This window comes from Uranotaenia lowii, unplaced genomic scaffold (assembly GCF_029784155.1).
Source record: "Uranotaenia lowii strain MFRU-FL unplaced genomic scaffold, ASM2978415v1 HiC_scaffold_777, whole genome shotgun sequence".
NCBI classification, from domain to species: domain Eukaryota; kingdom Metazoa; phylum Arthropoda; class Insecta; order Diptera; family Culicidae; genus Uranotaenia; species Uranotaenia lowii.
Window position 1 is genome coordinate 1 of NW_026598730.1, and position 25000 is coordinate 25000.

General features: G+C 36.3%; 1 protein-coding gene and 1 non-coding gene across 2 annotated transcripts; both read right to left on the reverse strand.

The window, feature by feature from the left end:
- Positions 1 to 567: 567 nt before the first annotated feature.
- On the reverse strand, positions 568 to 649 carry Trnas-aga (transfer RNA serine (anticodon AGA)). The gene has a single exon. It is a non-coding gene; the product is annotated as a tRNA-Ser (tRNA).
- An 8406-nt stretch (positions 650 to 9055) lies between these two features.
- On the reverse strand, positions 9056 to 19795 carry LOC129760807 (ATP-binding cassette sub-family G member 4-like). Its single transcript, XM_055758474.1, has 6 exons — positions 19730 to 19795; positions 19466 to 19665; positions 18836 to 19410; positions 10412 to 11089; positions 10253 to 10353; positions 9056 to 10191 (listed from the first exon to the last, which is right to left on the reverse strand). Exons 1-6 carry the CDS (start codon positions 19745 to 19747, stop codon positions 9688 to 9690), a joined length of 2076 nt encoding a protein of 691 aa, XP_055614449.1. The 5' UTR covers positions 19748 to 19795; the 3' UTR covers positions 9056 to 9687.
- Positions 19796 to 25000: the final 5205 nt, after the last annotated feature.

Below are 25000 nucleotides of genomic sequence, written 5' to 3' on the forward strand. Positions count from 1 at the left end.
TGAGTAGCGAATTTGGGTAGCGAATTTGAGTAGCGAGTTTGAGTAGCGAGTTTGAGTAGCGAGTTTGAGTAGCGAGTTTGAGTAGCGAATTTGAGTAGCGAGTTTGAGTAGCGAGTTTGAGTAGCGAGTTTGAGTAGCGAATTTGAGTAGCGAGTTTGAGTAGCGAGTTTGAGTAGCGAGTTTGAGTAGCGAGTTTGAGTAGCCAGTTTGAGTAGCGAGTTTGAGTAGCGAGTTTGAGTAGCGAGTCAAATTCGCTACTCAAACTTAGCAAAATATACTGTTTCTTCACTGCTCGAATCAAGCGAAACCGAAAATGCCTAACAATGGCGACGACGGGCTGGTTTAAAGATAGCCATCACACTTGAGCACTCGAAAGAAGTCGAAACGATTAATCTCGCAAGAGGGAGAAGGAAGACTCGGAGTGCTAAAACTGCCAAAAAATGACAACCGAATTGCGACGTTCATCTTGACAGCTACACTGTTTACAGTTTTATTTCGGTAATTTTTTACCGAAAACTGATTCTTCAAAATGTATTCCATTTTTAATAAAAAACGAAATGTCTTTCTCGCAGTCGGTAGGATTCGAACCTACGCTCCCAGAGGGAATCTGATTTCTAGTCAGACGCCTTAACCGCTCGGCCACGACTGCTGGTTGGGTTTAACGAATACGGTTAATCATGCAACAGTTATAGGAAAAATGGCAAAAATAGACGATGTTCCTACTTATAACGAAACGGGTCTCAAAAAGAAATTTGAAGAGATTGATTAAATCAGTTTTTTTTGCTGCCGAGTGCTGATCGGCCAACATTGATAGGGATAGGAGGACGTTGAAACGGATTCATTTCACTTCCTAATAATAGTTCGATTATCGCGCTTCCCACACACTTGTTTCGTAAATTATGATGATTACCAGGCAGGCATCCCATATTTTTCAAACCGCCGTACCATCACTATTTTCCTATTTTAAAATGGCTAGTGTGTATGTTTGTAATTTTTTAAAGGATTTTTTTTATACATTCCTTTAAAAAAGATCTCCATAAATATCCTGGAATTTCGGATGATTTAAGCGAGCTGTTTAACTTTTATAAGCTTAACGAATGAACTTTACCACACTTTTCGTCACTCGTGTTATTTTTTGCTCATGTGTGTGTCCAATTTTATTTATTTTTTTCCTGATCTATCTCAACAAATTGCTTGAAGCTGATACAAGTCTTCACAAAGGCCGACCAGAGAAGTGTGACATAATGGTGAATGTAAGGAGCTTATTTAACAAGTTCGTATGAAAACTAACATATCTTGAGGTAGATTTCAATGCTAATAATAAATCTTGTTTCCGAAAAAAACCTTATACAATATTTTTTTGAGGAACGTTTACTATTTTTTAAAACAGCAATTAAAACTTGAGCAACTGATAACATTTTTAGACCAAAATCATATAAAGAATATAAAATCATAAGAAAAACATAAAGTTGTTCAAAAATTAATTAATCTAGTAATTTTTTAAGGAATACATATTTCTTTTGTTTATCTTTCGAATGCAGTTTAGATTGATACCCAAATTTTGTTCATTAAAATTGAGAAAAAAAAACAACTTAGGAAGAGTATCCGATTGAAAATAAACACTTACATACTGGAAAGTACAATAATCCTTAAAATATGTAAAACACTTTATAATGTTTGTATAGCATACATAGTGTAGGTGAAAGTGAATTACATGTTTAAGGGAACGTTTACTATTTTGGAATAGAAAATGAACAGCTTGGGCATCAACCTGTTTTTTCATGTTCTAGACTTTCGATAAATTACAATAATTTTAACCTCTCTGTCTGTCTGCTCCCTAAAGACTCGGAAACTGTTGAATCGATTTACTTGAAACTTGGCAGGAGGATGCTTCTGAGCCCGAGGAAGGTTTCTTTAATGGTTTGAGATCCCTCTCTAAATCTGTAAGGGGGGAGGGGGCCTCCCAAACAAAAGAAACATGATTGAATAACTCGAAAACTATAATAAAGCAAATTCAAATATGGCATGGGAGGGTATCTGATTACGAAAAATGTTTCTATGGATAATTGGCATCTCTCCCTCCTTCCACTGGAGAGATAGAAAGGCGGGAGTGGGGCTTTCTTTTTTTTTTATATAACTCCAGAACAAATCAAACAAATGAAACCAAATTCGGCATGGGAGGGTATTTTAACTGAGAAATGTTTCTATGATGATTTGAGATCCCTCCCCCCTAGCGGGGAGAAAGAAGGGGGAGATCCGTTCCATGCAATTTTTATTTCGTAGCTCAAAAACTATTCGAGCAAATGAACCCCAATTTGGCATGGGATGGTATTTGGGCACGAGAAATGCTTTCATGTATTTTTGTTACTCCTCACTCCTTCAATTTGGGAGATGGAAAGAAGAAGGGCGGCACTTTTACAATTTTAGCATAGCTAATTCAAATTTGAATTGCTAAAACTTGTGAGGGATCCCCTCTTCTTATCACCTCATTCGATGGAAGGAAAAATACTTAATATTTATAGAAATATGTCTCGCACTTAAATATCTCTCCATGCCAAATTTGGTTTCATTTGCACGATATGTTCTCGAGCTATGCAAACAAATTGTATGGTAGCTTCCCTTCTCTTTTTTTATACCTCTCTACTGGAAGAAGGAAGTGGTCTCAAATTATCGTAGAAACATTTATCGTATTCAAACACCCTCACATGCCAAATTTGGTTCCTTTTGCTCGATCAGCTCTCAAGCTATGCTAAAAAAGTAAGAGAGCACTCCTTGGATCGGGAGGACCAACATGAAGAGTGTTCTGAAGGTGTTTTCGTGAGTTTTCGTTGGATCAGGAATACCAACATGAAGAGAGTTCTGAAGTTTCAACTTCACGAATTTTCATTGGATCGGGAGGACCAACAAAAAAAGTGTTCTGAAGGTTCACTACATGAGTTTTCGTTGAAGCAGGAGGACCAACATGAAGAGTGTTCTGAAAATTCACTTAAAATTTGTCGTTGGATCGGGAGGACCAAGATGAAGAGTGTTCTGAAAGTTCATTTCATTAATATTTGTTGGATCGGGAGGACCAACAAGAGGAGTGTTTTGAAGGTTTACTTAACGATTTTTTGTTGGATCGGGAGGAACAAAATAAAGAGTGTTCTGAAGGTTCACTTCATGAGTTTTTGTTGGACCAGGAGGACCATCATGAATAGTGTTCTGAAGGTTCACTTAATAACTTTTCGTATGATCGGGAGTACCAACATGAAGAGTGTTCTAAAGGTTCATTTAATTAATATTCATTAGATCGGGAGGATCAACATAAAGAGTGCTCTGAAGGTTCACATAACGAATTTTCGTTGGATTGGGAGGACCAAGATTAAGAGTGTTCTAAACAAAGGTTCACTTACGAACTTTCGTTGGATCGGTAGTGTTCTGAAGGTTCACTTTACGATTTTTTGTTGGATCGGGAGGACCAATAAGAAGAGTATTTCAATTAAGGACGTTTCGGCTTCTCAGTCATTTGAAATTTAATTAAAAACAGCACATTTACTCAATGTCCAACGTTTCGGCCATGATCTTGGCCATCATCAGGAAAAATCTATAATTTATTATAATTTGATGAAAATTTTTGTGTTTTAAATTCTAAGTTGATCGACTTACAGAGTGTGTACTGTTTGTGTCTGTTAGATTTTTAATGGCTGGGTTGATGTTGGATTTTTCCGAACCTATATTGTTAAAATAGCACTAAGTTTTAATTTGATTTTGTGTTGTTGATTTTTGCGTACATACCAGAATGAACAATAATTTTAAAACACTGGATTATTCTAATCTAACCACTTTTTGTGTCTTTTTTAAAAATGTCTGTCTCCTAGCGATCACTTCTTGATAACTATTATTTTTATTATCTGTTGCTATAGAACTTGTAGATTCTGATCTGTGTTTCTATTGTGTTGGTGTGTTTATGATTTTGATTTGTTTATGTTTCGTTCGGCTCAGTCGGTTCGGGTTGGTTGTTGATGATCTGGGGTTTGTGTGGTTTTTTTTCCTTTTCGGATTTCGGCGTTGGAGAGGAGTCCCGCGTAGATGATACTCACACCTTGGACGTCCCTGCGTGAGTTAACTGCATGCCGTTCGGTGGCTATGTGGAAACACTCGAGCATGTCTAGTGTGTGTGGGTTAAATGTGCGATCAACGATGTTTACATTCTCCAGATTGAAGCGATGTTTATATGTAATGCAGTGTTTGAGAAGAGCGGTTTTCTCTCCTAGCAGTACGACTTCTGGATCGGTGTACTCTCGGCCAGTCTTTAGCAGCTTCTCAAGACTGTTCACATTTGATTTGTGTCCATATATGCGTTGTTTCATGCTATTGGTGGTTTTTCCCACGTATCTCCCAGGGCACGTATCGCATGGAATGGAGTAAACGCAGTTGTAAATTTGGGACTTCTCTATCGGATCTTTTACTTTGCTGAAAAACATTTTAACGGTGTGTGTATTTCTGTCGGCAATTCTGATAGCTGGATATTGTTTGCGTAGATCTTTGTTGATTTGATGACTTAGACCCGGTATGTGTGGTAGAGAAAAGTATGTGATGGGTTTGTCGATGATTGGAGGCTGTGGTATTGGCGGAGGTGCTGGTGGCGGGCAGGGGCGGTCCTAGAGTTGGCTCTTGGGGGGGGTGATTTTCCAAATTTTCAAAAATCAGTCAATAAGAAGGATTGGGAAACAGAGTGGAGGAGGGACGAAGGGGGGGGGGGGGGGGGGTTGCAGTTTCAAATATGACTTGTATTTTGTAGGTTTGTATACTTGTAGGTTTGTAATCTGAAAAATTTGAAATTAGAGAAAAATAGTGAAAACTTTTAACAAATTTCCTCAATATACTTATTTCGATATCCTTTTATAAAACAATCATCTGCGAATCTTAGATGTTCACCTCGAAAAAGTATGGGTGAAAAGATATTTTTTGGAAGTTTTACATTCGGTAGTTTAACTTTAAGAACGCTTTAAAGATTTTTCTGATATAAATGTCATTTCACAAATGAAAATTAAACACACACATTCGTAGAAGAAAATGTAAAAAATCTTCAAGTTATCTACAATATTTTTACTGAGAATCTTCATATTAGGGTAAGATTCTCACCAAAATGTTAATGATTCTCATTTTGCAACAATTCCAAAACAATTATTTGAGATAACTGTTTGTTAATTATTGCTTTAAATAGAAAACTGAATATTAAATATATTAAATAATATTGCAACGAATTAATTATGAAAAAAGTGAAAAGTCGTATTTTTTCTTCATGCTCTCAAAATTTTCAAACTTTTTCATAATGTAAATTTATTTTTCGGCATATCGGTGAAAAGTAGTTCTGAAAATGATAAAGATGGATAGAGAAGTGAGAAGAAAATTTTACAGATGTTGAAAAGAGCGAAAGAGCATTTTTGCGAGGAAACTTATTAACGTACACCATACTTTACCCTGCAACATTTCATTATTTAGGAGAAGTAGTACCGGGATAGAGGTGGCACTACCTTAACCTATACAATGAAATCTGGTTGGTCCGAAGTCTACATGTGGTGAACACGTATACTCCGGACGGGCTAACCCGATCTGCAATAACTCGTAAAATAATAAAATTATGGTCGAAAAAAGTTTGCAGTTATTTATTGAACATATCGACTATTTGGTGAACATTATCAAAAAATGATCAAACTATACCTAAAGTTTTAACGAAGTTAGTCTGAAAAACATTTTCACTAAATATCTAAAAAGCGAAAACAACTCCTGATCGTTATCTGCGATTCGTTCGATTAGCGATTCGTTGTTTGTTGACAGAGAAACGCACGTTTTGACATTTTTGAAACATGATTCGAATACAGCTCGAATTTTTAAATTCGGTCCATCCAATCCTAAACTAATCAAGTTTAAATATAAAGTGCATTTTTTGGAAATTTTTCAACTTTAAGCGAAGTTTAAGTCATATTATGTTAAGATATACATTTTGCCAAAAACATTCGAAAAAGGTTTTGATCATCGACTTCAGAATGAGATCAAAAGAAATGCAATATGTCATAAGATGACAGAGATTTGGCCAAACAAATTTTCTTGTTTTTAAGGGGGTTATCTCAAACTTATGGCCAGTAGCGTATTCTAATTCTAATTCTAATTCAACTCTGTAAGTACCTCAACAAAAGTTATTTTGTGAAATTCGTTCCAGGAAATGGCAAGTTACAGCTGTTTAAGTGTGGCGGGTCGACTTTTTTTTCAATTTTAAGCTTTTAAGTGATTAATTGATTCTTTTATTGAACAAACACCCCCACGGAGTGGAAAAATTTGAGAATTCGAAAGTACATCCACTAAGAAAAGTTCTTCGTTTTTATATAAAATCCGTATTTCGTAACGGTTTTTTGCCACTTGGGGGGGGGTGATCACCCCGATCACCCCCCCCCATAGGACCGCGCCTGAAGGCGGGGCGGGTGGTGGTGATGGTTGTGGCGTTATTATTGGTGCATCTATTTTGGGTTCCTGTTGTTTGTTTTGACTTGGGTTTTCGTTTTGTATTATACGATGAAACAGGCGGCTTATGAGTGTTGGTGGATAGTTGTTTCGCTTTAGGAGATCGTATACGATGTGTTGTTGTTTTGATTTTTCGATATTGCTGCTCAGTTTGATGACTCTTTGGATGAAGTTGGCAGCTACATTGATTTTCTGGTGCATGTTGTGGAAAGACAGAAAATTGAGCACTCTTCCCGATGAGATAGGTTTGCAGTACCATTCCGTATCTAGCGTGTTGTCGTGATTTCGGATAACCGTCATGTCCAGGAAAGGGAGTCGACCATCGATTTCTTCTTCAGCAGTGAATTGGAGATGTACATCATACTCGTTGAAGATTTTGAGTGTTGATTGGATTTTATCGTGTGGTAGAATTAAGAAGAGGTCGTCGACATATTTTTCCAGAGTGATGACGGGGAAATCTAACTTTTTTATGCTTGTGCCTAGTAGTGTATTAAGAACTATATCAGCCAGGATAGGTGATAGAGCGCTTCCCATAGCTGTGCCAAATTTTTGTTGGTAGATGTGCGTCCGGAACATGAAGTAACTAGAGCTAGTTAGGAATTCGACAATTTCAATAATGAGATCTAAATTTATATTTGTTACTTTTTTAAAGACATCCCAGTTTTCAATAATGTCTCTTATGACCAGATTGATAGGCACTTTAGTGAAAAGAGATATCACATCAAACGAAACCATTTTATGGCCGGGGGGTACGGTTATGTTCCTTATTTCCGTACTGAAGGTGAATGAATTTGTAATGTTGTATTTTCCGACTATCGCTTATTGAAGTATACGCCCAATGTATTTGGAGAGATTGTATGTTGGACTTGTGATTGTTGGTACCACCGGCCTAGAGTATTTCGAAAGTTTACTTTACGAACTTTCGTTGGATCGGGAGGACAAAGATGAAGAGTGTTCTAAAGGTTCACTTAAGGAATATTCTTTGGATCAGGAGGACCAACAAGAAGAGTGTTCTGAAGGTTTACTTAAGGATTTTTTGTTGGATCGGGAGGACCAACATGGAGAGTGTTTTGAAGGTTCACTTCATGAGTTCTTGTTAGACCAGGAGGACCAACATGAAGAGTGTTCTAAAGGTTCACTTAATAAATTTTCGTTGAATCGGAAGGACCAACATGAAGAGTGTTCTAAAGGTTCACTTTATTAATATTTGTTGGATCGGGAGGACCGACAAGAAGAGTGCTCTGATGGTTCACTCTATGAACTTTCGTTGGATCGGGAGGACCAACATGGAGAGTGCTCTGAAGGTTGGCATCATGAGTTTTCGTTGAATCAGGAGGACCAACATGAAGAGTGTTCTGAAGGTTCATTTAATAAATTTTCGTTGGATCGAGAGGACCGACAAGAAGAGAGTTCTGAAGGTTCACTTAATGAATTTTTGTTGGATCGGGAGGACCAACATGAAGAGTGTTCCGAAGGTTCACTTTACGAACTTTTGTTGGATCGGGAGGACCAACGAGAAGAGTGTTCTGAAGGTTCATTTTACGATTTTTTTGTTGAATCGAGAAGACATACATCAAGAGTGTTTTTAAGGTTATCCTCATGAGTTTTTGTTGGATCGGGAGAACCGTCATGAAAAGTGTTCTGAAGGTTCACTTTATAAATTTTTGTTGGATCGGGAGGACAGTTTTTCGGAAATGTCGAATTGAAAAAGTTAATGTCGTTTAAACCAAACGCCCTTTTTTTAAAGGTACACAATGAAAGAGAAGGCAGATATCTGTCTAAAAATCTTTGGGTTGTTGGCACGTTTTCGCACGTTCACTCTTCCGAGTAGCCGTATAAGTAGTGATAATATGGAAATTAACTTGAATCTTTAGTTTTTCATTAATTTCTTCAGTTTTTCATAAATGAAAAAAAAAATGAGTTATGCACCCGGACGATACATGTGTCACATGGTTTATGCGTTAAAGGAGTCTGATACTGAAAGTGATTTGGTTCGAGTCAGACAGCCATGGAAAGTGGTCTAGAAGTATGGCAAAATCAAGAATGAAAGGAAGTTCACGTATGCCAAGAGATTTTAAAATACCACGATATTTGAGTGTTATTGTTACAGAAAATGATATGAAATTATCTTGCATTACAATTTAAAAAGCAAGCAACACCTCTCATTTAAAACAATGGGTTGTAATTGGATTTAAAAAGATGCCCAAAAAAACAAATTTAAAATGGTTATTAATGTGTTAAAGGTGTAGCAAAGCACACCGGGTCAGCTGATAAAATATAATTTAAAAAAGACTTCTTCGGCCTTCCCAATACAGTAGGAAAAGTGAAAGCAGGAGACCACATACGAAATCAATGATATTATGGGGTTAAAAACTTTTCGTCTGGCTCTATCAAAGTTTCGTGATCCATTGTGTCACTTTGTGAAGTTATCCAAGTACAAAATATCATACCAGCCAAGACGTCAAACTCGACAGAAACAAGGAGTTTATTTTAATATGGGCAGAATTGGATACGTTGTTCATCACACCACGTGTTTGTTGTTTTTCTTTGGGATTTATATACATAACTTGATGCAGTCTGTGATTGTTATTTCTATTTTGAAAACATGTTGAATTTGTTATAAATGCTAATCTAAAACGGTTGGAATTAGCTTATGCTATCAAAGCTGTATTTGTTAGTTACTCAATGATTTGTATGGTTTCTTAGATTTTGAAATAAGCTATGCCACTGGTTTAAATTTCATCATAGCTCGAGATTCTATGTTTTCTTTGCCTCCGATAGCTGTCCGATATGATCGTGGGTTCCTTGAATGTGAGTGTTGGCCGTTTAAAGCATCCGATGATAGCTTAATCTTCAAGGTTAATTTCAAAATTAACCTTTTTTACTGTGAAAAAGCCCTTTAAATCCTGTTTTTTTTATTTTTTTTCACAAGCATATCCAACCAAATTAAGAAAGTAACGATTCTACGAAAAAGGTCAACACTGAAAGTTATTCTCTAGAAGAACTCCCGAAAGAGTTTCAACTTAAAACTTTTAAGTCATTGTTGTGATGCATCGGCCTCGTTTAGAAAATGAAACCAAATAAACCTCTACAAATAGTTATCGTGGACTTTTACTTAAAGTCTGATTTCTTTCAAATCCATGTACTTTTCTTGAGGGTTGCACGAATATGGTTGCACTATATAAATCACCGGAGAGAATAAAGCTTCCAGCGCAGCACAAAATATCCTATTACCCTCATTCCGATGAAAAAACCAAACAAGGCTAGCGCATCGATCCAATATTCGGCATCTTCCATGGCCATTTCTTCCAAAAATTTATCTGGTTTTCTTCTCCAGAAACAAAACATATTGACGCCCTGTAGCTCTTCTCGATCCATGCCGTAGATCGCAAGCATAGCTCCCTCGAAGCCGTACCGCAGATAGCTGACGTAGGTCAACCATTGCAGATATTTAGGTATAACTCTGAAATTTACGAAAAATCCGGAAAACAAAATGATTGGTATGGCCGAGACGGGTCCAAGAAAAACTGCCGTTTCGGCTTCCATTCCAGCTCCGATCAGAAGTCCCACACTTTGAGCGACAAGCGAAATTTCCACACAGATGAACACAAACATGAAAGCTCGCTCGAAATCGTTAGGTTGTGACGTGAGATAGTACACCACTATCACGTAGCCACTGGTCAAGATAATCTGGGAATTATCAAAGCGATTTTTATATAAGTCAATTGTTGATGGTACATTATGAACTCACCTGAACAGGCATGTCTGCAACGACTTTAGCCAAGTAGAAAGCCCTCAACGAGTACCAGTAGTTCAAGTGTTCTCGCACGAATACAGCCATATCACGAGGAACTAAATTAAAAATTTTGATACTTATAAATTTAAAAATTTTTGGCCTAAAAATACCTACAAATAAGAATAGTTGGCATCATGGCGGTGAACATCATGAACATCACCGTGAAGAAAATACAGCCGACGTTGCTGGAAATCTTGGAAGCATCCTGGCCAATGTCGTAGTAAATCATCCCTATGAAGGCTCCAACGATCACGTGTGCTATCAGTCGCATCTGAGTCAAAGCTTGATCCCGGGTTACCGAAAGGATAGTGCGTTTGAGAAGGATCCAGAACTGGCCAAACTCCGAAATAGGATACTTGCTGGCACTTCTTTTAACGATACCACTCTCCTTAGAAACAAGAAAAGATGAACCTAACTTGAGGCTGCATGTCGTTGAAGCCCGTTCATCTGGTTTTGCTTTTGCCGCCATAAGGCCTGCATCGACCAAACTAGACCGTCTGCTGACTTCGATGCTTCGTGAGCCCAAGCTCTTTTCACTATCTTCCTGCAGATCAATCATATTACTATCATCTTCTAGCATGCCTTTCTGACCATCTTCCTCAACTGGAAAGCTTAATTCGGAATCATCCCTTTTCAGTGGCACAACTGTCATCAGTGTTTCATCCGCGATGGAAACGCTTTTCGGAAATCGATTACTGGAAATATTTGTTATATCCGCACATCTGCCATCTTTAACGGCTGCCACCAAAATGTCGTTCCAGTTTCCATGTTCGCCACATGCTATTTCCATCACTGCAACGTGAAAATAATTTTAGTATGATGTTTATTCGAGATATTTGGTAATTTCTTTTAGTAGCATATAACATAACAATTTCCAATAATAGGATTTAAGTCTGTAGGTTTAGCATTCAAAGATTTCCTAATACGTCATACATCACAACACGAAATCGCCAACACTTGAAGGTCCAAGGTCCACAAAAAAAGGTTTTAAAAATTCAAACTGCTATAGCTGTTTGCAGTTTGCAGCAGTTAAATCACTTCCAGTAATTTCACTGCTGCCCAAAATATTAAATGTGCATAATTTCACCTCAATCGGACATGATTTAGAGAGCTCAAAGTAACAATTTTTACCCTTGAAAAAACACCAAAGAGAGAACCTAATGAAATCGAGAAAATCGATAATTTTTATGTCAAATGACTTAGAAATGCCTTTCGGTAAAATTTTAAGAGTCGGGTTCAGCCTATGTCAATATAAACGTAATATAATTAGGATGATAATAATGAAACAATTATTGAAAGCGGGGAGAATATGGCATCTTGATATAACTTATCTTAGCGCTCTTACCATACAGACCAGTGGACTGAGATAAACGGAGAATCATCGTCAATGATCAAACAAATTTTGCAACCAATGATTGTATTTGTATAATTTGTTGCAATTTGTTAGAGAGAATTTGAAGGTTTAAGTTAAAATGAGAGAAACCGGTGCTCAGAGAGAGAGAGTGAAAATGTGCCAATTGTTGCAATTTGTTAAGCAGTTGTGGAATTTTGATCATTACCATTCCAAATGCAAAGAATTCTCTCTCCACTGTAATCCCTCGATACAGACAGTATAACTGAGAGAAACTCAACAACTGACCTCTGCTGAATCTAGCCAGCAGAAATATCTAAAGTAAGCTCCTTCTGCGTCCCTGAAGATGACATACTATGACATACGTCATAGACGATTTCAATATGCCCGGTTTGCAGTGGTGCTCCAACCATGGTAGCTTTCTGTACCATGCTCGTTCTACTTTTTCGACACCTTCAAACATCATATTGGACTCCCTGAGTACAGCGACCTTGCTTGCGGTGAACGAAAATGGTCGTATGCTAAACCTTTGCTTTGCTCTCGTTTACCGACCATTGAATTCCTCCTGCACTCCTGCTCCTGCACTGCTCGTTAAAGCAGTTCCACATCATCCTGATCTATTGACTTCACTCGAAGTAAATAAGTTGAACGCTACTGTTGTTAACCTACCAGCCTTTTCCCTCGACTATAAAAACGCCAACTTCGATGATATTTCTGGCATCCTAGCCACCTCGACTAGGTACCGCAGCTCGATCTATCGAATCCTAAGCGTTAGTAACGCTGCTGCTGCTTAAACCTTCTCGCATATCCTTATTTATGTAATTGATCGCCACGTACCTAAACGCACTACCAGAGAAAATATACGATCTCCCTGGGTTACGACTGAATTGCGACGACTAAAACGAAAAAAAAAAGTGTGCGCTTCAGAATTTATACGAGCAAAAGTCACCCTACACGAAGTATGTATATCGTAAGCTCAATTACGCTTATAAAAAAGTCAGCAAATGTTGTTACCAGAATTACCTTCACCGAGTACAACGTGACCACAAGTCTTGTCCGAAATCATTTTGGAAACAAGTGAATAGTCAGCGGAAAGACCTTGGTATTCCTACCCCAATGTTTTTGTGGATGACATAATGGCAAACTCTGATCTAGGAATCTCTTGTCCGAAAATTTTCAAATATCTTCACTACAGCTTCAACATCCCCAGAGAATTTGGTTAGTGCTGTCAGGAACATATCGTCAGTGGGCTTTTCATTAAATGGTATTGAAATCAAGGATGCAATCATCTCTAAAGCAGCGGCGAAGCTCAAGAATTCCTATTCTACGGGCAAGGTTGCCGAAATCACAGAAAAATCTGTAATTTCCCAGAATTTAGAGCAAATTTTCATCACAGAATCTGTGTCACAGAACACAGAATTTTGAAATTTTCACAGATTTCGCAGAATATTTAAATCTTGAATGGATTTTCGAAATTATAATTTTTTTGGACAATATCAAATTTAGATTTTTTACTTTGAATTAGAAAAGTATGATAAGATTGTTTATGGTAATCGATTTTGCCCAAATAAAATGTGAAAAAGATCCAATTTATCATGAATTTTCTATGAAATTTAAGAAAATAGCATCACAGTAATCCATCGCAGAATTTTTGGGTAAAATCACAGAAAGTCAACCTTGTCTACGGGTCCGGACGAGATACCAGAATCTTTTCTAGAATGTTTCATACCTGTTTTGTTGACTCCTATTCGGCTTATCTTTCAAGCTTCGCTTGACAGACCTACCTTCCCCTTAGTGTTCAGGCTACCAAGTGGACTGAAGAATGGGAGAAACCGAGATAATGGAGAAAATCCGATGCGCGACGGCCGAGTAGCGAGCGCTATAAATGCCGGGCGAGTAGTAGGTAACATCTTCCCGAGAGAGCCGAGAGTGGCTTAGGAAGAGAGCCATTCAGACGGGCTGTATCAAGGCCATCTGAAGAGTGCAGCAGCAGGCGTTGCTCGTCGTATATCAAGAAGAAGTGAAATGCATTTATGTAAACAGTTCCCAAGAGAAAATAAAGAAGAATCGTCGCCATCAGTAAGTTAGTGTTCGCTTCGTTCTCATTTTTGCTTCGCATCTAGAGTCCACTTATGGCTGTTCATGGCCCAACATGAAATGGTCCTGCGAGCCGGATGAAGTATCCGGTACCTTTGACGAAAAATCTTCGTCATTGACTTCTAGAGAGAGGATCGTGGAGCAAAGTGATGCGAACGACGCATAGAGGAAGCAAAGTGAACAAGAGAAAATGAATCCAGATCCAGCGGGAAGAAACGAGAAGCTTAGGCGCTTACCTACATCCGTGGATTGGCGGAGCGTAATGTCCATCGAATCAAGATGATTCTGCAACGAGCAGAGAACGATAAGGTTGGACTCATCCCAGCTCAATTGAAGGTGTATCAGCGAAGTGTCGAATGCTCTAAGGCTGAGTACTTGAAGCACCATCAGGAAATCATCGCACTGTCATCACCAACAGAACGAGAGCAACATCACGACATATGCTTGGAGTTTGTGGCGCTGGCTATACGAAGAGGTATCCATGGCAATTGAGAGTCGTTTTGAATGGGTTCGAGCAAATCCAGCAGCCACAGCCTAACAGTTTCCAGCAACAATTGGTCCTCCGGAAATCGCAACGAGGTCGAGCGATCCAAGCAAGCGAGTGCAGCAGTACTGATAGCAACGCCAGATTCAGCAATTCAGGTTCCCTTTCCAACAAGTGAGCTATAGACAAGCAGTGTGTCACCGAGCACTGCTTCCGAGGTTCCAGAAAGGTCGACGACAACCACCAACCGGGACACTTCCGGTGAGGATTATATGTTCAGTCCGACAAGCGGAGTTGAGAAGAACGCGAAAGGAACACCAGCCAATCAGCGAACAACAGCCCACGGGACGAAGGTATAAAAACGCGTACTCCCGCGCGTTGCATAATCTAGGGAAGAATGACATCAAAATGTTAAATTACCAGAAAAAAAGCGTTGCATACTCAGTTTGTTTCTAACTATCATCGCGGCAACATCGGTCCAGTGGAGTGGTCGACCCAGGAGGAGGCGAACAAGCCAGGAATGGAGGAATGGTCTAGTCCTAGGTCATCGGAAACAGAGGAAAAAATAGCCCTTCAGGCCTGTATATAGTAAACTTGGAGAATGAATCGTCAGTATAAGTGTATGTTGTTCCTCAGTGCTTCCTCCTCGCTTGCTTGCCCCCCCCCCCTACGAAAGAGTTAGAATGCGATCACTGTTAGCCAGTGATTGACCAGCCTTAGCCTCAGATACAGTCCGAGGACTTGCCTCCACCGGTGAGACAACAACAGAGGTTGTCAAGGAGAGGCTCTCTCTCACGAGGGGAATGAGTCCCGTCGATGGTTAGTTTTCCAAATGCCGCCCCTGCTGTCCAATCAAGGAACTGAAATGAAAGGAAAAAATTCGTCAATGATCACACAAATTGGTCAGCCAATGATTGCATTTGTGGTAATTTGTGGCAATTTGTTAGAGAAAATTAGAAGGTTTGAGTTCAAATGAGAGAAACCAGTGCTCAGAGAGAGTGAAAATGTGTTAATTGCTGCAAATTGTTGCAATTTGTGAAGCAGTTGTGGAATTATTATCATTACCACTCCAAATGCAAAGAATTCTCTCTTAATTTCAATCCCATGTGTCCAATGGTTTTTCATGACCACAATAGTGTTCTCTTTGCTTCGCTCCACTTCGCTCCAATGCCATTATCAATGGGCTCTTTTCAGAGCCCCACTAAGAGAGAGTTTGTCTTCGCGGCCTTGGTCTACAGGTACAGTCCGAGGAGTTGCCTCCACTGACGAGACAACCACCATGGATTGTCTAGAAGAGACTCGCTCCCGAAGGGGAAGTGAGTCCCATTAGTGTTAGTTTTGCCAAGCGCAGCGTCTAGAGTTCACTGATGATTGTTCATGGCCCAACACTCACTGTGGAAGGAAGTTTATATGTTCCCGGCCCACAAAAAAGGTGATATACGAGATGTCAACAAGTACCGGGAAATCTCAGCCTTATGTTCGATAGCCCAACTATTTGAATTGGTGGTCCTGGATCCCATTTACTCGTTTTGTAAGAATAACATTTCACGACAAACGACACGACAAGCAATTTGCTGACATTAACTTCTTTTGTGCATGAAAGCTTAGCTGTTAAATCTCAAACTGATGCCATCTACACCGATCTGTCAGCTGAATTTGACAAGGTGAACCACGAAATTGCCATTGGGAAACTTGGACGATTAAAGCTCGGTGGTACTTTACTTGGCTAGTTTCGCAGTTATTTGATTGGGCGCAAATTGACTGTTCGACCGGGAGATACCTTTTCCAGGCAGTTTTCTGTCTTATTCGGTGTGCCACAAGGAAGCCATTTATGACCGATTATTTTTCTAATCTATTACAAAGACGTGCTTCCACTCCTCGACTTCCCAAAACTTTGTTATGCTGATGACCTTACACTGTTTTACACCGTAAACGACTACGACGATATTAATTTTCTGCAAAATCAGTTAAACCTCTTCGCTAATAAGTGCGACATCAACTGCTAGCCATTGAATCGTAGTAAATGTGCAGTCATATTTTTTCTCTTAAGCGGTAGCCCTTGATTTTGGAATACTTCTTGAAGAAAAGCCCATCGCACGCGTGGACCATATTACGATCTGGGCGTCATCCTCGATCAGTAACTGGAATTCAAAACACATAAATACTAACTACGTAGTCAAGAACGTGTATTGCCTGAAAAACCTATATTGTAACATGACTCGTTCCATCCTTGAATACGCATCAACGACTCGAGGCTATCCAGCGGCGTTTTTTACTATACGCTTTTAGACATTGCCTCTTCAAGCCCGTAGACATGCAACACGTGCTTCTTTTTTCGCCGATCTCTTGACATCGCGAATCATCCGCCCCACGCTACTGGAAGCTATTCCCCTAGTGTACGACCCCGTGGTCTTAGACATCATGATTTTCAAATGTATGTTCCCATTCGAATGAATATTTATGAAGTGAACATCGCCCTCATCGGTGCAATAAAATCGTTCAAGAAAAGTTATAAGTGCCTTGAAGACTCCGTAGTTAGACCTATGTAAGTGTTTTGTTTTAAATTAATTTTAAGTAATTATGTGGATCAATATGTGATCACTTGTAGGTATTTGGGTCAGTCTGGATTGGGACGCTTTTTTTTGTAATTTGAGAAAATGCTAGAAATTTTCGGAAACCAATGGAATGTCAACTATGTTTCTACGTTCGGGTAGGTTAAATTGTGAGGATGAATTAAAATTGTGGGTGTTTTAAAGCGCTCAAAGTTTCGATTTTTACCCTCAAAAACCACCTTAGTATGGGGGGTGAGGGGGGGTGCGGTGTTTGGGGACAAATGAAATATTATCTAGAATATTATTTATAACGGGTTTTTTCAATGTGCGGTTCAGAGTCGTTCGCTCAAATCAATGAGCCGGTTTATTTAAGCGGCTCATAATTGAACCGTATCTCGCAGCTCAACACTAATTCAATAATTTAACCGCAGCTCGCAACTTGAAAAATTGGCTGGCAGCTCAACTCAAGAATATTGAGCAGCAGTTCAATATTCGAACCAGTGTTGATCTGCGAGTAGCGGTTTTTTAATAGAGCCACGGTTTCGTTCGTTCGTTTTTCCTAAAATAATTTGTTCAAATAAACATTAATTGGTTGCTCCTCATCACTAAAGGAACATATACTGAGAAGCGGAGAACAGCAGAAAGTCGTTCTCTCGAACCAAAAGAACCATGGTGGTTCAAAAAAGAGCCACGGCATGGCTTGAAAAAAAAAAACCACGGTTAAAAAAAGATCCGCGGTTCACCGCTCAACTTTGGTTAACAAACTGAACGGCAAGAGCGGAGTATGGAGAGTTCGATTCGTGGTTCTTTTTCAAGCCAAGCGGTGGCTATTTTTTGAACCATCGCGGTTCTTTTGGTTTGAGAGAACGAACGAACAAATGTTTAGTGATGGGAGAGCAACTATGCTTATTTGAACCAGCTCTTTTAGAAAGAACGAACGAACCGTGGCTCATTTTCGAACCGCGCTTCTTTTTTTAAGAGCCACGGTTCGTTCGTTCTTTTTGAAGAACCGGTTCAAATGAGCATGAGCGGCTCTTGAGCGCTCGCGCATCGCTCACAAAATAGAAGATATCGGATATTTTTGTTGTTGAGATCAAATGAATTAAAAACGCATAAAATGTCGAGATCTGGTGATATTTCGAAACATAAATCGGCTGGAAACCGATGGATTCCTAAATGAAATGTTATGACTTGTTAGAAAAATCACAACTACTATCAAACCCCATTAAACTTATTTTTTTGTTCATAAGTCATGTAAGAATTCATTTTCTACTAGGCTAGTATGTTTATTTTCTACTAGTGTGGTCCTAAACATATATCAAAACAGTAAAAAAAAGAAAACAAAACTTTAGTTTCTTCAATAAATTATATCATGTTTTTGAACAAAAAAAAAAAATAGAACTTTGAAGCGAAGAATTGATGCTGAATCACGATTCAGCGAGATACTCTTGAAAAATATTAAAGTATCAATATACCAATATCATAGCAATTTAATCATAAACTTATCTCAATTTTTTTCTTTTCCAAACGGCTGAAAATGAGAATTGTTAAAAAATTTTAGCTGATTTAGCTGATGAGAATTCTTAAAACCTTTTAGCTGATTTTTCCCAGTTAATATTTTATGGATGCAAGGGTTGATTTGAACATAAGGAGGCATTCATTTGGTCCAAATCCTATCTGGGGGCTTGTGATATAGCTCAGCTTCTTCCTGAGCCGATGTCCGTGAGTTCGAGCCCAAAAGTAAACATCGATCACAGTTGTGCCGGAAAAGTTTTTCAATGACTGCCCGCCTACTGCATCTTTGATATAAGTCGCGAATGACATAAAGATGTTAAAACGACTAGAATCGAAACAAAAAAAAATGGTCCTATTTTTAATTGAAGGTTTCAATTAAAAATTAACTTTACAAAGACCGTGAATAATTTAAACCCCTTAGAAAAAAGTTTCTGAAATTTAAATTTGTTTTTGGATTGGGCCTTTAAGTGGTAAGTGAACGCTTTCGAACATATCATAAAAAAATAAAGTAAAAGTTCAATAGATCACCTTAGTCGTACCGTAGTTTGCGGGATTGTGGTAGCTGGGACACTTGAGCCCTACCGATGCCAGGAACGGGACCAACTGTACGGAAACGCCCTGGTAGATACACTGTCCTTCGGCCAAAACGTACAAGTGGTCAAACATCTCGAAAAGCCGCGCCGACGGTTGATGGATCGTACAAACAATCGTTCTGCCTCCACGTGCCAAAAACTGCAACAGATCTATCAGATGGGTACAGGTTGCACTGTCAAGACCACTGGTCGGTTCGTCGAAAAACATCACCGGAGGATTGTTGACTAGCTCCAAGGCAATGGCCAGCCGCTTCCTCTGGCCTCCGGATAGATCCACGGCCTGTGTATCTCCGGCCACCTTCAGTCCGAGCATTTCAATTATTTCCTCTATGATCCCCAGCTTGTATTGCTTGTCGAATTGAGGTTCCAGTTTGAGGTTGCAAGCCACCATCATCGATTCTCGAACCGTTAAATATGGCATCAGTTGATCTTCTTGCATTATGTAGCAGGACAGCTTGTGAAACTTGGCTAACTCCCTTTTATTGTTGTTGATTTGAATCAAACCGGTTACATGTGATGTCCTTAAATAGAAATTATTTAAATTTGATCAAAGAAAATAACTCCAATCTGACTTACTTATAACCTGCTAGAATATTCATCAGGGTACTTTTCCCGGCACCGGATGGTCCCATGATGGCAGTCAGCTCCCCGGACCTAATCCGTCCATTGAGTGATTTCAGAATTACTTTTGGACCTTTTTTGTGAGACAGTTTATATGAGAGGTCCTTGAAAGTGATGTTGATCGGAGATCTCTGGGGGAGGTTGGTTGTTGAAGCCTGTACCAAAAGTGACGATAACTATCAGAATACCAAACAAATTCAAAACATTATCAGAACTTACCACCGATGCTCGTGACATTTTCGAACAGCGAAAAATCAACGGTATTTACAAATCAACAAAAATAGGCGGGACTCCGTGAGTACTAGATGAAATATTGCATCGGAAGATCAAAAATGACAAAATTGACAAAAGTGACAAAAATGACAAAAATGACAAAAATGACAAAAATGACAAAAATGACAAAAATGACAAAAATGACAAAAATGACAAAAATGACAAAAATGACAAAAATGACAAAAATGACAAAAATGACAAAAATGACAAAAATGACAAAAATGACAAAAATGACAAAAATGACAAAAATGACAAAAATGACAAAAATGACAAAAATGACAAAAATGACAAAAATGACAAAAATGACAAAAATTACAAAAATGACAAAGTGACAAAAATGACAAAAATGACAAAAATGACAAAAATGACAAAAATGACAAAAATGACAAAAATGACAAAAATGACAAAAATGACAAAAATGACAAAAATGACAAAAATGACAAAAATGACAAAAATGACAAATTTGACAAAAATGACAAAAATGACAAAAATGACAAAAATGACAAAAATGACAAAAATGACAAAAATGACAAAAATGACAAAAATGACAAAAATGACAAAAATGACAAAAATGACAAAAATGACAAAAATGACAAAAATGACAAAAATGACAAAAATGACAAAAATGACAAAAATGACAAAAATGACAAAAATGACAAAAATGACAAAAATGACAAAAATGACAAAAATGACAAAAATGACAAAAATGACAAAAATAACAAAAATGACAAAAGTGACAAAAATGACAAAAATGACAAAAATGACAAAAATGACAAAAATGACAAAAATGACAAAAATGACAAAAATGACAAAAATGACAAAAATGACAAAAATGACAAAAATGACAAAAATGACAAAAATGACAAAAATGACAAAAATGACAAAAATGACAAAAATGACAAAAATGACAAAAATGACAAAAATGACAAAAATGACAAAAATGACAAAAATGACAAAAATGACAAAAATGACAAAAATGACAAAAATGACAAAAATGACAAAAATGACAAAAATGACAAAAATGACAAAAATGACAAAAAGACAAAAATGACAAAAATGACAAAAATGACAAAAATGACAAAAATGACAAAAATGACAAAAATGACAAAAATGACAAAAATGACAAAAATGACAAAAATGACAAAAATGACAAAAATGACAAAAATGACAAAAATGACAAAAATGACATAAATGACAAAAATTACAAAAATGACAAAAATGACAAAAATGACAAAAATGACAAAAATGACAAAAATGACAAAAATGACAAAAATGACAAAAATGACAAAAATGACAAAAATGACAAAAATGACAAAAATGACAAAAATGACAAAAATGACAAAAATGACAAAAATGACAAAAATGACAAAAATGACAAAAATGACAAAAATGACAAAAATGACAAAAATGACAAAAATGACAAAAATGACAAAAATGACAAAAATGACAAAAATGACAAAAATGACAAAAATGACAAAAATGACAAATTTGACAAAAATGACAAAAATTACAAAAATTACAAAAATGACAAAATGACAAAATGACAAAAATTACAAAAATTACAAAAATGACAAAAATTACAAAAATTACAAAAATGACAAAAATGACAAAAATTACAAAATGACAAAAATGACAAAAATTACAAAAATTACAAAAATGACAAAAATTACAAAAAATTTAAAAATTACAAAAATTACGAAAATTACAAAAATTACAAAAATTAATGACATAAATGACAAAAATGACAAAAATGACAAAAATGACAAAAATGACAAAAATGACAAAAATGACAAAAATGACAAAAATGACAAAAATGACAAAAATGACAAAAATGACAAAAATGACAAAAATGACAAAAATGACAAAAATGACAAAAATGACAAAAATGACAAAAATGACAAAAATGACAAAAATGACAAAAATGACAAAAATGACAAAAATGACAAAAATGACAAAAATGACAAAAATGACAAAAATGACAAAAATGACAAAAATGACAAAAATGACAAAAATGACAAAAATGACAAAAATGACAAAAATGACAAAAATGACAAAAATGACAAAAATGACAAAAATGACAAAAATGACAAATATGACAAAAATGACAAAAATGACAAAAATTACAAAAATGACAAAAATGACAAAAATTACAAAAATTACAAAAATTACAAAAATGACAAAAATGACAAAAATTACAAAAATGACAAAAATTACAAAATGACAAAAATGACAAAAATTACAAAAATTACAAAAATTACAAAAATGACAAAAATTACAAAAATGACAAAAATTATAAAAATTACAAAAATGACAAAAATTACAAAAATTACAAAAATTACAAAAATGACAAAAATGACAAAAATTACAAAAATTACAAAAATTACAAAAATTACAAAAATGACAAAAATTACAAAAATGACAAAAATTACAAAAATGACAAAAATGAAAAAAATTACAAAAATAACAAAAATAACAAAAATTACAAAAATTACAAAAATAACAAAAATTACAATAATTACAAAAATCACAAAAATTACAAAAATTACAAAAATTACAAAAATGACAGAAATGACAAAAGTGACAAAAATGACAAAAATGACAAAATGATAAAAATTTTAAAAAATGACTAAATTGACTAAATTGGCAAAAAACGGCAAAAATGGTGAAAATGATAAGTATACAAAAAAATAAGCGGTGAAAATGGCAATCATGACACGTATTACAAGTATGACATAAAACGGTTTATATATACAAAATTTCAAACATTGTAAATAAGAATGAAACATCTACAAAAAAGTTAAAAATGACGAAAAATCAATAATGGTATTAACAACAAAGATGAAAATTGCATAACTGAGAAAAAATTATAAAAATGAAATTAATAACAATATAAAAAAATGACAATAATAACAAAAATGACATCAATGACAATAAAGACACTTTTAATGAAATGACGGTTTTTCCTTTTCGTATTTATGAATGTTTTCAAAAATTTTGTTCTTTTAAGTTTTTTTTACAATGCTTTAATTTAGGCAAATAAGTTTTTTTGTTTCTTGCAGTTTCCGTCATTTTATACTTAAAGCAATAATAAAAATCTAAAGTTACCCATTTTTGTCCAATTTGTTTTAAATTTAATTTTTTTTGTTCTTATTTTTTTAAAGAACCACCCTGATGGATCGAAACTAAGCTGATTTCACAGTTCAACGAATTTTAATTTGTATGTAAAAATTCTCTGGAGCCACTCTCAAGTGTGCAGTTCAACATCATTTCCTCTCCAACTTACTTTCATTTTGTATCCTCATTTGTTTTCTTGTTCTGCCTCCTTCACTTGAATCGTTTCTGGATAGCCACATCTCAAGCAACAAATCGGAAGAGCTTAGTCCCTTAAGCTACTAGCAGTGTTTGAGAAAAAAAATAGGATATTTCTCACTTAAAAGTAGTTTTGGAAGATCAACTGCAAAATTCGAGCCTGCATTTTTTTACAGATCAAAAATGCCGATTATTTTGAAAAACAGTTACCGAATCAGTAGGCAAAGTTGATAAATCAGATAATAAGGATTAAAAATCTCTGGAGCCACCCTCAACTATTACAAGGGTATTCACTAAACTATTATCTGACTTATAGGTATCAACTCCTTTATTCTAATTTGGATAAATTTGTCACATTTTAGAGTAACTATTCGGAAGAGTTTATCAAGAAAAGCATACCTTTACTAACACGCGGCCCTATAAACCGAAAAGCACGTGACGAATTGAATTAAAATTTCATATCTGACCGAATAAGGTATCAAAAGAATTGAAAACATTATCTCTACCGGAACCAGTGCCGAACTCTATGGCAACTTCGAAAGCTCGAAACATCAACACGATTTGTGCATTTTAAATGCATGAACCGTTCTTAAGCTTTCAGGCTTCCCACGAAACCAATTTAGAATTTCTTATTCTCATTAGGCGCATTTGGCATTTTGGCCTGAATATTTTTTCTCATTCATTTCTTGGAATGGAAAAAAATATCTGCATTTGTAGGCCTGATCTCTTAAATCGAGCCAACTCTCAATTCAATCGGCTTAGGTTCAAATTTGCTAGTAAGTAGAGTATACTTAAATCTACTTAGTATACCACAAAGAGTAAGTGATGAATAATTTTCAAAACATTTTCTAGATTGTCTGTATTCCCAAGAAAGACATGTTAGAAATTCGTTCAATTCAGCATGAGTACCTCATACAATTTGAATTATTTCCTTATTAGCTTGCTAGAAGTCTTTTCAGAAATTTTCATCTGTTGTTATGCTACATATGGATACATGTGGATAATCTCACCCCTTCGTCGACGGAAAAACTAAGCTTGAAAGAGCTTGTTTTATTATACTGTTTACTTAGAAATTCTGGTTGTATAAAAAACTAACTACTTTCGAAAAATTTAACAGAGCTACTTTATTGTTAGATAGAAAGCCACCAATATTTTTATTTGCCGAAAAAAATAGTTAGCGCGCTTTTTTCCCTCTACTTAACAAAAAGTGAACGATTCGTTGCTGTTACCTGTCAGCATTATTTTTACGCATCGCACCTGAACAGGATTGGAAGCCCTGAAGATGGCATAGACATAAACCTGGAACGACATACAGTTTGAAAAGTGTGTAATAATTTGGAAGTTGTATTGAGGTCTAAGAAGAGAGAATTTCAGGTAAAATATTTGAATGTTTCATTTCACTCTCTGGAGCCACTTTTATACAGTTCCTTCCTGATTTTCTACCACAAATGGCTCTTCAAATGATGAGTGATTCTCAAACTGAAAGGATTTCTTTCGAAAATAAAAACAGAAAGTTTATTTTTTATAATTTATTTTAAAAATTGGTGAAATCATGTTTCATATCACACTAAATCGCAGCTAAAAATCACCAAATATGTGTGTGTTTTTTATTTAATCTGCATTGTTTTTTTTTCATGAATGTTAGCTCCGTCCTCCTCATAGAGTTACTCTTTCCAAAACCTTACACTGAACAAGATTCACACATTTGTTACCGTTCGACTGAACAATATTCCTTATACTGCTTATTTAGCGGGAAAACGCCCACTCTGAACTAGTTTTACTGTTGTTTTTTTTGTTATATTTTACTTAAACTCAGACACAGATTTTACTTTGCAATAGTGGAAACTAGACCGTAAACTAAACACTGTTCGTACTGCTCTCTACATTGGGTGAATAAGTTTACTAGAA

Coding starts and splice junctions, on each gene's coding strand:
- LOC129760807 (XM_055758474.1), bottom strand. Junction 19,411..19,465: donor AATATTCTAGCAGGTTATAA/GTAAGTCAGATT, acceptor TTTCTATTTAAG/GACATCACATGTAACCGGTT. Junction 10,192..10,252: donor TTGCAGACATGCCTGTTCAG/GTGAGTTCATAA, acceptor GATAATTCCCAG/ATTATCTTGACCAGTGGCTA.